Genomic DNA, 12,868 nt, shown 5'->3' with positions numbered 1-12,868 from the left:
GGAATAATGAAGAATCCAATAAAAGTATTCAAAACTCTCATCTGTAAATAAAAAAATAATGGGTCTGTAATTTAAATGAGCTTATTTCCACAAGAACACAAAACTTAATAAAATAAAGCAAATTAGAAGCCTAAAGCCATAGATTACCAACATGATGATAGCCATTGAACTCAAGACAACATGTATATTTTTTCAAAAATTTACAAGTTACTATTAAAATTAGTTTGGAAGTTGAATCCATGATAGATAAAACCAGAGTAGATAGCAATTTATGCACAACCGTTGAAATCTCTTCTTAAAAGAATTTCATTTCTCAACCAAAGTCAAATATAAGATTATGTTTTTATTTCAAGCTTATAAATTTTAACGATAGTCATGAAACTAAAAACAACATCCTTGTATGTAACAATGCAGACAGAATTATATGTTTGAATTACAGATTATACTGCAGCATTGAGTGATTAGGTTTTTGTCCCAACATTTACAATCTCTTCCCCAACCCTCATTTTGCTACCATAAACAAAAGTCTTTAGGACAGGGAAAAATTACCTGTAACTACATTGTTTGTAATGTAGGAAAAGAAAAGATGTTGTATCACTGAAGCACATTATTCAAACAAAATATACACCTTCGGGATTTCATAAATTTGTTTTTTTTAAATACTGTATTTTTAATATTGCAGATTGCTTTGCTCCAGGTGTGTTTTTTTTTAGAGACTTGTCAGTCTTAAATATTTCCTATTCCAGTTATTGCCTTCTCAATATACTCAAGATGGTCTACAAATAGACCTAGTGTTTATAGAAAATTCTGAGACCAAGTTTCTGTAAACGTACAAAAGTCCAAAAAAGCTGCTTCAGGAAATTCCCTTAAAATCAATTTAAGAATCACAATAAAGACTCAGTTTATTAGGTCTCTACTGGGCCACAGTTTCCATATTTCATTTGATCCAAATGTTCAAGCAAATCTGGGAGGCGCACACATGGGTTCACACACACACAAAATTTCACTTAGGCCTTGAAATGTCAGCTATCTGATTTTAAGTGGTGCTTAAAGGCTGACAAGGTTCAACTTTCATGTATACAATTAAGATAATGCGTGAAGAGTGAAGTGCATTTTGTATTGCTCCTAGTAGTAACAAAACAAACATGGAAAAATACATCAACTGAAGGTTATGAAACAAACCTCAATGAATATAGAGATATTATACTCATACCTTGGAGAGACCAAAACTTGACAGGTAAAACAAGTTTTGATAATAAAACTAAATGTGAACATGCTTTTACTCAAAGCAAGTAGGGCAAAAACAATACCTCTGAGGGATTCTTCAAGACTTGATTCTATTTTCTTTGCTTTCAAAAAAAAACCAAGAAAATTCAAGCCAGATGCCGGATTTGCATGTCCCTATTTTCTCTTCAAAAAAGCTTCCTAAAACCACTAACTCAGAAATAGAATTGTTCCAAGTACTCTTATTTTCAGACTTCTCAATAGCCGACATTCAACAGGAAGCATGTTTCCACTACGGAGAGGAAATACCAGATTTTCACAATGGAAATCGTAAGGAATTAGGAAGCAATTCAGCAAGCCATTACTTTAATTATAAAAACAGCTCAACTCAATAGCACCAATCAGGTCATTGACTTTACATTAGCCAAAATCAATTTAGAAAGTCAGCCTTCATCTTCAGCCAACCTAAACCAGAACTGCACCCAACTTTTATCCTTTACTGACCATGTTCCACCAGAAAGGAGTTGATTAGAAGAAAAAGTATTCCAATTCAGCTTGTAATTTATAGGAATTAGACTTGAAAAGCATTTCATGTTTTCTCCTTTCCCACACAGCAACATGCAACATTGGAAAAAGTTACTCAATTGGAGAATCAATTGAGTGCATTGGTACTATAGCTGCTGCTGTGCTAGCAGGTTGCACTGTCAACAAATTCTACAGCCAGCAAACCCAGAAAGAACACAAAGTAAAACATCTAACTTTTATGTCTGCTGCAGAAAACACAACATTTGTATAGCCACTGCACAAAAAGTTTTAAAATCTCACAGGCCATCAGGGAAGCTCTTTCAATTAAGAATGCATTTAATACAAAAAAAACTGTTGATTCCGCAACAGGCTTTGTTCAGCGTTTATTTGTAGGTGGTTACAAAGATAAGATGGGTAAAAAGATCTGCATCTGTTCAGTGAATACACCACTATACTTATGTCTGAAAGGTGAAGTACTTCATACATTACTGCTGCTCCAGGAATATACTAAATAGAACTATATAGTGCGCTATTTATTTGACCTAGTACCAGAAATTCTAAAACCAATCACAGGATTGCTTTTTACAAACTTTTCTGGCAGCAGCAAAGAGCCTTTAAAGTACAAGTAACACTTCAATTTTGTCTCAGTACTAACAATTTTTATAACCCTTTCTTATCTGCTCCAAATTTCATTCAACACATCAAACTGAAATGTTGGAACGTATTATCGACCCCATCCGCAACCACTTTCAATGCCATCTAGCGATCTAACAGAGGCAAACTTGTAGGAGGGGAGATAACCGTCTCCATTTCTTCCTCCCTGTAATGGGACATAGTTGCTGTAAGGTGCTAAACCAGCAGCTCAGCTGAGAGAGAGAAAAAAACTACATGTAAACATCAGTACTAGGTAGCACATTTGAAGCCAGAGATGTTACTGAAATATTGCTCCAAAATGTGACTGAACATCTAGTAACTTTTATAGCTGCACTTGGTGCAGTAACAAGTCTCTTTTAGATCAGAGAAGCAAAAACTTCTTTTTAAAAATTTCAACTGTTTTCATTCAGAAAAGTATCTCTACAATTCTGTTTTCAATTTTCCTTATGCTTAAATTAGAAGAGAATAGAATTAAGTTAAAACCCCTTACAAGTCAAAATAACAATTCTTAAAGTCTCTGCCTCAGTGACAGTTCTTTCCAGAGATGCCATTTTATGCAAAAGATAGGAATGAATGGAGAATGATCGTTAGTTCATTCATACTCCTCCTCATCATCATCCTCTTCATCATCATCATCTTCAATATAGGACATAGGAGTCTCCATTCTCAGATCAGAACAGTGTGTACCATTGAAACTTCCTTGTGCTTGACTTGTCACTAAGGCCACTTCGGTATCAGTTGGTAAGGCTACTATTGCATCGCTGGCACCAAATGCTCTGAAAGTAAACAGTTAATGTAAAAATAATCCAAAGCTTTTCAATAGGATATGATCATTTTGCACACAAACAGATTATAAATTTAAAATAAGCAAGGTTAAACACCAGAGATTTGGCAGATGCTGGAAATCCCAAGAAACAAACACGTGTCAGCACATCCTCATTTAACAAAAAGGATGTGCTGACATTGGAGAGGGTTCAGAGGAGGGTCACGAGAGTGATTCCAGGAATGAAAGGGTTAAGATATGAGCAGCAGTTGAAGGCTCTGGGCCTGAGCTCACTGGAATTTAGAAGAATGTTGGGATTTCATTGAAACGTATTGAATGTTGAAAGACCACGATAGAGTGGATGTGAAGAGGATGCTTCCTTTGGTGGGGGAGTCTAGGACCAGGTGGCACAGAGGGACATCCATTTTAGAAGAGAGATCAGGAGGAATTGCTTTAGCCAGAGAGAGGTAAATCTGTGGAATTCAGACAGCTGTGGAGTCCAGGTCTCTGGGTGGCTTTAAGGCAGAGGTTGATAGGTTCTTGATTAGTCAGGGCATGAAGGCAGGAGAATGGGGTTAAGAGGGAAATGGATCAGCCATGATGAAATGGCAGAGCAGACTCGATGGGCTGATTGGCCTAATTCTGCTCCTATGTGTTATGGTCTAAAATGCAGCTGGAACTCAGCAAGCAGCATCTAAGAGGAGGAATAAACAGTCAACGTTTCAGGAATAGATCCTTCAACAGGACTGGAAAGGAGGGGGAAGAAGCCAGAATAAAATTGTGGAGGGAAAGGGGAAGGAGTACAAGCTAGCAGGTGACAGGTGAAGCCAGGTGAGGGGTAAGGTAAGTGGGTGGGCAAGCAAAATTTTGGTAGGCTGTGTGGGCAGGTGCTTGTACATCTATGCCAGTGAATATGCAAACTGAAGTTAACAGAAACAAATAATTGAAATGCAAAAAAAAAGCCTGTACACAAAGAAAGAGAATGAAAGTAAATACAGGTATCAGCTCAGAAGCAAGTAAAGTTTAAATGATAAAAACAACAGATCAGCAAGCTTACCTGCTAGACTGGAAGCTTGATGAAGATGCAGATGCTGTTACTGAACTTGGGCCTGAGTTAACATTTTGCACTCCTTTAGCCATTTCTGCCAATGAAAATCAGGACCATTAAACTTTTTTTAAAATTGTAAACCAGTGTTAGGACACTAACTGCATATGGCAACACAATGTTTTAAAGATTTAGGGGAAATAATGACAAATTCCAATTACATAGGAATAGTTATGTTCTTATAATAAAGTAAATTTTCTAAAAATCTCACTAAGAATACACATTAACCATTATGAAATGTTTGGAAGTCTTGTTCTAAATTTATTTATAGCAAATCAAGGTTGCTTTCTTTCTACACTTTAATAAAGCATCAACTACAACAAAACAACTCAAAATGAAGCCAGCTGGAATTTAAATAAATTTAAATGACAAAAGATGTTCACAGCAAAATCATTTCCAGGAAAATATAAACTGGAATTAAAGCTGAAGTACACAGGAGGGATAGGAATACGTGGTTCAAGAACCTTGTATGAAGTGAAATCTGAAGAGAAAGGTATCCTATTTTTGCATTGTAGATTCCATACATTTTTTAAAAATTTGATTTCTCCAATTCTGATTGCTTCACTTTCCATTTAAATAGAAAACACAGCTCCAATTCTGAGCACGGTATGCACCTTCTGACAATGTTCTGTAAAAGTTCTCTATCAACAGTGTAGCTGCCTGCTGGCATTCCAAACTTGATTTCTGTTTTGACCCCTCTTGCTAGGTCCGTAATTAATGCTTTTCATAGCAACCCCGAATGGGTGGACTAGCTCATACAAGCAACAGAATTTGGCCCAGTTTCCAGATTCAGCAGGCTACCATTGCTGGTTCCCTCAACTAGTATTCAACTCCTATCACTGATCAACAAAAAATTCAAAAGGGATAGAGAAGATACACTATTAAATAAGGAAAATAATATGCATACAAAATAAAGTGCATTTAATAATGGGACTATTAACAGTCTTTAGCCTTATGTGTACTGATACCTTAAAAGGCTTTTCTAATTATGAGCTTACACACACCCTTCCTGGCTGTGCCTTGAGGTTAGAAGGGAGACACCCAGTGAGAAAACTGGACTGGACTGCAGTAAAGGCAGATCTCAAATTTCATATTTACAAAATTCCTTTCTAATCCATTACTTTAATCATTCATATCTTTCTTTTATTCCCCAGTATTTAAGCGAACAAGCTTGTGGTTGTCATAGTTGAACATACATTAGTTTTTAAACTACAAAAAACTGAAATGGAGAGAACAGTCCAGTAGAGTGTATATTTCCTTCTCTGTAGTTCAGCACCTTGTTTCCTTATGGGCTATAAGCAGCTACTTCTAGCACTTCCAGATGTCGCACAATCACACAGGAATACCCAGTATAGACATCTGTACTTGACAAGCACGTATAGGCTAGTGAACAGTGGTACTGGGAGAAGAAAATTGAATGGGGCTGGGGCAAACAACAGGAGCCGTGACTCATTTTACCATTTATTCACTTCTACCTTGCTAGATTTGAGGGAAATTCAAATTGTGCTTACTTTCTTTTAAAAAGTTAAAAATTGTTTACAAGGAGATGTTATTTACACTTGTGAAAACATTAGACTAATAGGCTAATTTTAAGTACATATAAAAGCTCTGGAATGCATATTTAGTGTTGGCATACATGTTTTTGGCATATTAACTGAACTTGATGCACATAAAATGTCAAGCATTCTTTTCCCATTAACTTCAAACTTCACATAATTTCTGGCAAACTAAAAATCAATTTATTCCCAGGATAGATTCCCAAGATATATTAGTGCTTTGAAATACAGTCACCACTGTTTGTAGGTGGACATGAAACTCATTTGTTCAAAGCAAGATCTCTAAAAATGATGAGGTAAATGCTTTCATTCTTTTGGGGGGGGGGGGTGTGAATGCTGACCAGGACAACAGAAGTTTTGCTAATTTTTCCCCTCATTAAGTATCAAAGAATTTCAATGTTAACAGTTGACCTGTTCAGCATCTTACTTGAAAGATATCATATACCCCCTTCCTTTCTTCAGTCATTTCTACATATGATCACCTACAACACTTTTTCCTATTCCAATTCTCACTGTCCAACCATTATGGATGTTTGCTTCAACCATGTACTCATTTCGCAGAAATATCCTTCCTTACAGCACAGTCTGTTGAGCTACTTTTTCATAACTCCATGGCTCAGTTCCGACCTCCAGTGCTCTCTGTGTGAGTTTGCATATTCACCCCTCGGTTTCCACCAGGTGCTTGGGTTCTCTCTCACATTCCAAAAATGTATACATTAGCAGGTCAATTGGCTACTATAAAATGACTCTACTACATAGGTGAGTAGTAAAATCTAGGGAAGAGTTGATTGGGAAAGTGGGGAGAATAAAATGGAGTTAGTGCTCAATCGCCACCACAGACTTGGTAGGTTGAAAGGCAGTTTCCAATCTGTATCCCTATGGCAATCAATGTTGTTTGAATGCTGGATATGTATTTCCAATCACTGAGTGAAACTTGAACTCTCAGCTTTTGGGCTTAAAGAAAGGGCACCACTGAATTAATTTAAAGTAGTTTGGAGAGCAGATACTTTATGGCAATAGCAGATTTATAAACTTGCAGAAGTCCAATGTGATTGGGTAAGTTTATTAATTATAATATCTGAAAATACTTCAAATATGTGAAAAGGTATGGACGAGCCTGCAGTTAACCTAGAGTACATTAAACTGATGCTATCCTCAATCTCACCATCAACCATTTTGCCAATTACTCATCTTGTACGTTCATTATTAAGTGCAACCATTACATAAAAGTAGTTAAGTCTGGTTGCTCGTTCTGAATGGTAAATCAATGATAACCAGCTATAAAATCAGCTCCATTATGGCCCATAAATAGAGAGAATTAGTACTAATTACTAGACAGGAAACACAAAATAAACATCATTCTACTTCAGACTAAAAATTAAATTAAAATAAAATTTCATATTTCAATTCACTGTTCTATGTTTCATGGTCGCTTCCAAGCACCACATTCTAACCAGTAACTGTGCTGGCATGCTCTGAAGACTAAACATTGTTATAACTAGCCCTACCTTGATATTCCTCTTCAGCAAATAACATACTGTTTCAATTTATGCCGTCATTATAGGATAAGTTAAGGAGTGGTTCATTGTCTCAATAAGGTATTAGATTACCTAATGATTTATAGATCTACACTGCAATGGTAAAATGCAGCAAGAAATAATGTGCAGAGCTGTACCAAGACAATTTGCACAAAGTTTCTGATTTTAGTTATTTGCCAAAGGACACTTCTCTGATTTTTTACCTTTCTTTGGTGAATCTCAAGTTCCATTTACAATTTCTCAGCAAATAGAGTAACATTCCTGTGTGCAGCAAATCCTAACATCATTCAGGAATGGGCTGGTAAGTGCAGAATAATATCCTACACTGGATGTTTAATTATATTATGATCACCTCGACTCCACAGTCAATACCTTGAGGTTTTGAGAGGCAGGAAGTTAACAGAACTTTTTGGAAAAAGTATTTCTTATTGGCTAATTGAAAGGCACACAATAAAAGGAAAGCAGGCTCTAGCAAGGCAGCCACTATGAGAGTGGATCAGTATTTAAATGGTATGTTATGGCATGGACTTTGGCAAGCAGAGGTGCAAGTAAGGTTCCTTGAACTTCCTCTTCAGTCTTCAAGCACTCAGATGGCAGTTAAGACAATGGTATGCTCCTCCTGCAAAATATGGGAGATCAAGGAGACTTCCAGAGTTTTAAGGACTTCACCTAGAGGTGTAGAGACCTAACCAGTTCTCCTCTACCACCACTCTGCTCTGTCTAGCGGAATTAGTCCTTACTCTTAATAATTTCTCCTTTGGCTCCTCCCACTTCCTCCAAACTAAAGGTGTAGCTATGGGCACCCGTATGGGTCCTAGCTATGCCTGCCTTTTTGTTGGCTTTGTGGAACAATCTATGTTCCAAACCTATTCTGGTATCTGTCCCCGACTTTTCCTTCGCTACATTGACGACTGCATTGGCGCTGCTTCCTGCACGCATGCTCTATATGAAAAGAAAAAGGGAGCTGGCAGAGAGCCCAAGATACCCCTGTGGCCATTCCTTTTGAAAACGCTGTTGTGGGGGTCTGATCATTCAAGAGAGAGCAGAAAAGACTATAGTGATAGGGGATTCAATAGTAAATGAGGCAGACAGGAGACACTGTAGCTGACAAAGGGACTCTGGAATGATGTGTTGCCTCTCTGTTGCTAGGGCCAAGATATCAAAGGTAGACAAGATTACCCTGTGGCCATCCCCAGATGCAAGAGTGTGTCAGAGGCTGGATATCCTTCAGGAAGTGACTCATCTCCACCCTCCCACTCTCTCTTTCCCCCACCAAACCCCAAAGGATTTCCCACAATCTGCTAGCCTCAACCCTCAATTTCCCTGGATAAATGCAGCTTCAATAACTATTTAGCTCAACATTATCCAGGGTAAAACAGCCATCTTAGGATTCTCTTACAGTACCCACAATCTTTAGGACAAGGACAATGGCAATAAGTACATGGGAACATTACTTGCAGGTTTCTCTCACAATTACATTCTGTAAAACCGTGTGGAAATATTTTGCATAGCCTCTTGTCACTGCAAATTCTTAACAGCACTGATATTCACGAGGAGCACTGTACCAATTGAAGGTAGGTAGGTCACAACTAGTTTCTCAGTGGCAATGAGGAATGGAAAAATGCTAGCTAGATCTCAGATCCCAAATAATTCCTAGATTCCTCAAATCAAGTAAAGGCAATTAAAAAAACCATGGATTCTTCCTTCCGTCATGTAGAGGCAATTGCAAGTCATTCAAAAAACCTGCAATCAGATTTGGACATAGCATTTTCCTCTATTCCCGATTCCCACATATACTCAAGGAGTTGCAAACACTTTCTCCAACCTCTCAACTAGCCTTTAACTGGGATGTGACATTTTGTTCAGCTAAATGTCAGCAGAGACGTTATAGAACACAGAATAGTACAGCACAGTACAGGCTCTTCGGCCCACAATGTTGTGCCGACCCTCAAACCCTGCCTCCCATATAAGCCCCTATCCATGGCCTCCTCTACTGTAAAGATGAAGCCACACTTAGGTTGGAGGAACGACACCTTATATTCCGTCTGGGTAGCCTCCAACCTGATGGCATGAACATTGACTTCTCCAACTTCCGCTAATGCCCCACCTCCCCTTCGTACCCCATCCGTTATTTATATACACACATTCTTTCTCTCTCTCTCCTTTTTCTCCCTCTGTCCCTCTGACTATACCCCTTGCCCATCCTCTGGGTCACCCACCCTTCCTTCTCCCTGGGCCTCCTGTCCCATGATCCTCTCATATCCCCTTTGCCAATCACCTGTCCAGCTCTTGGCTCTATCCCTCCCCCTCCTGTCTTCTCCTATCATTTTGGATCTCCCCCTCCCCCTCCAACTTTCAAATCCCTTACTCACTCTTCCTTCAGTTAGTCCTGACGAAGGATCTCGGCCTGAAACATCGACTGTACCTCTTCCTACAGATGCTGCCTGACCCGCAGCGTTCACCAGCAACTTTGATGTGTGTTGCTTGAATTTCCAGCATCTGCAGAATTCCTCGTGTTTGCGTTTTTTATTTCATGCGTTCATTGTTTCAATTCTCCTGATCAGTCACCAGTTTTCTACACTCCACCAATCATGGAAAATATCTGCAGTGCATTACCCATTAAATCTTATCAAGGTCTACTGATTTGTGTCTGGAAAATTTAAGCTTTTTGTCCCCTTCAAATCCTTCCTAGGTGTAATCTCCCTTATTCCCTCATCCTTTTCCTGTCCTTATTCAACCATTATTGATTGCTTTGACCACACAATCACCATGCTGAAATGTTCTTCCTCAGCTTAACTTCAATTCTTTGCTACTGCTCCTGTGAGATGAAGAATAGTTGCAATGAAAACAGCAAACAGAGTTGGGGCAATGATGTACCCTTGTTTGACCCCAGTCTCAACCTTAAAAGGTGCTGTTTCAGAGCTGCTATTGCTGATGACTGCTGCACTCATCATTGTGTAAGAGCTGCAGGATCTTGAGGTATTTCTCCGTGCACCCGACTTTGGGCATTACCTGCAAAACGGCAAGACGATTTACAGAGTCAATGCTTTTGTAAGGCCTATGAAGGCCACACAAAGTGGGAGATTTTGTTCCAGGGCTTTCTCCCGCAATTGACGTACTGTAAAAATCATGTCAGATGTTCCTCTGGCTGGACGGAAGCCACACTGAGACTCAGGCAAGAGATCTTCTGCCAGAGGTGAAAGCTGGTCACATAAAATTTGGGCAAGTACCTTTCTTGTTGCAGGAAGGAGGGAGATGCCTCTATAATTATTAATTGTGTGACTCTAATATAGATAAAAGGAAGGAGACCACTTGGACTATCATGCACGTGCTGTCTTCCAACAGAGTAATCTGTTAGACCCTCAGGCCCACTGTCCCTTTTTTCCCTTTCCCCCTGCAATTTATTCTCTTAATATGCCCAGAAATTTGATTCTTTCTTGTCAATTAGTAACATTAATGGGTATTTACAGTAGGCAATTAACTTCAAAACACTTTGGGGACATGGAGAAAATCGAAACACCCGAAAGAATCCCATCCAGTTGCAGGGAAAATATGCAAGCTCCATGGGCACAGTAGCCATGACTGAGCCACTGAGCTGAGGAAGTAGCACCATACATTCTGCCTTAAAAAGTTCAAATTAAGTTTCTTTTCCCAAATATTGGCAATAACATTGCAGCAGTGGCACCTCTTGCATAAATCATACAAGATAGCAGAGCAACAAACAATACAATAAATCCTCTATTCAGCTAAAAACAAACGAGGAAAATCTGCAGATGCTGGAAATCTGAGCAACAGACAAAATGCTGGAGGAACTCAGCAGGCCAGGAAGCATTGAGGAAAAGAGTAGTCGTTGTTTTGGGTTGAAACCCTTCAGCAGGCCTAGAGAAAAAAAGCTAAGGAATAGATTTAAAATGTGGGGGCGGGGGGGGGGGTGGTGAAGGGGAGAAAGAAACCCAAGGTGATAGGTGAAACCTGGAGGGGAAGGATGAAGTAAAGAGCTGGAAAGTTGATTGGTGAAAGAGACAGAAGGCCATGGAAGAACGAAAAGGAGGGGAGGAGCACCAGAGGAAGGTGATGGCCAGGCAAGGAGATAAGGTGAGAGAGGAAAAAGGGGATGGGAAATGGTGAAGTGGGGGGGGGGGGGCATTACCAGAAGAAGTCGACGTTTATGCCATCACATTGGAGGCTACCCAAACAGAATACAGGTGTCCCCCGCTTTCCAAACGTTCTCTTTACAACATTTCGCTTTTATGAAAGACCTACATTAGTACCTGTTTTCGTTAACTGAAAGAGGATTTTAGCTTTTACGAAAAAGATGCTCGCTTTAAACCTGTGTTTACCCCGAGAAAGACTACCATGACTGTGAAGCCTTGCGCAGGCAGGTGTGCGTGCATGCGTGATGTGCATGTACATACGAATGCATGGCGTGCACCTGTGTGTACTTGCTGATTTTTTTTTGACAAATCGATTTTGGCTCAAACTTCCCAATTCTGTTAAGTGAAACTACACTGTATATACATTATTTCTACTTTATATAAGCTGTGTATTTATCATATCATTCCTTCTTTTGCTACGTTAGTATTATTTTAGGTTTTATGTGCTATTTGGTATGATTTGGTAGGTTATTTTTAGGGTCTGGAAATGCTCAAAAAAATTTCCCATATAAAATTAATGGTAATTGCTTCTTCACTTTACGCCATTTCGGCTTACGAATGGTTTTACAGGAATGCTCTACATTCGGATAGCGGCGGAAACCTGTATAAGGCGTTGTTCCTCTAACCTAAGTGTGGCCTCATCACAACAGAGCAGGAGGCCAAGGATGGACATATTGGAATGGGAATGGGAAGTGGAATTAAAATGGGTGGCCACTGGGAGATCCTGCTTTTTCACCTCCAACAGGATCCCACCACCAAACACCTCTCTCCACACCCTGCCCCGACTTTCTGCTTTCTGCAAGGATCACTCTCTATGCAACTGCCTTGTCCATTCGTCCCTCCCCACTGACCTCCCTCCTGGCACTTATCCTTGCAAGCGGAACAAGTGCTACACCTGTCCCTACAACTCCTCCCTCACTACCATTCAGAGTCCTAAACAGTCTTTCCAGGTGAGGCGACACTTCACCTGAGTGCCTGTTGGGGTCATATACTGTGCTTGGCACTCCTGGTATGGCCTCCTATACATCAGTGAGACCTGACGTAGATTGGGAAACCACATCGCCGAGCACCTATGCTCTATCATACCAGAAAAAGCTGGATCTCCCAGTGGCCTCCCATTTTGATTCCACTTCCCATTCCCATATATCCATCCATGGCCTTCTCCACTGTCGTGATGAGGACACACCCAGGTTGGAGGAACAACACCTTATATTCCGTTTGGGTAGCTTCCAACCTGATGGCATGAACATCAATTTCTCAAACTTCCAGTGATGCCCCTAACCCCCCTTCTTCACCATTTCCCACCCCCCCCTTCCCTATCTCACCGTAGCTCATTGCCCACCCATTGC

At 39.8% G+C, this 12,868-nt stretch overlaps 1 protein-coding gene across 3 annotated transcripts in view; it reads right to left on the bottom strand.

The window, feature by feature from the left end:
* Window positions 1–323: 323 nt before the first annotated feature.
* LOC140204327 (transcription factor Dp-1-like) overlaps window positions 324–12,868 on the bottom strand; it is a 93,559-nt gene continuing 81,014 nt past the window's right edge. For all 3 annotated transcript variants that reach the window (XM_072270959.1, XM_072270961.1, XM_072270960.1), the window contains exons 11-12: window positions 4,224–4,308; window positions 324–3,179 (exon numbers count right to left, since the gene is read on the bottom strand). In XM_072270959.1, coding sequence (XP_072127060.1) covers window positions 2,996–3,179; window positions 4,224–4,308 — 269 coding nt within the window. In that variant the 3' untranslated portion in view covers window positions 324–2,995. The remainder of the gene's footprint in view (window positions 3,180–4,223; window positions 4,309–12,868) is intronic.

The sequence above is a fragment of the Mobula birostris genome, chromosome 10 (genome assembly GCF_030028105.1).
Source record: "Mobula birostris isolate sMobBir1 chromosome 10, sMobBir1.hap1, whole genome shotgun sequence".
NCBI lineage: Eukaryota > Metazoa > Chordata > Chondrichthyes > Myliobatiformes > Myliobatidae > Mobula > Mobula birostris.
The sequence above is the reverse complement of the archived record's forward strand: the minus strand, read 5'-3'. Positions and strand labels throughout refer to the sequence as shown.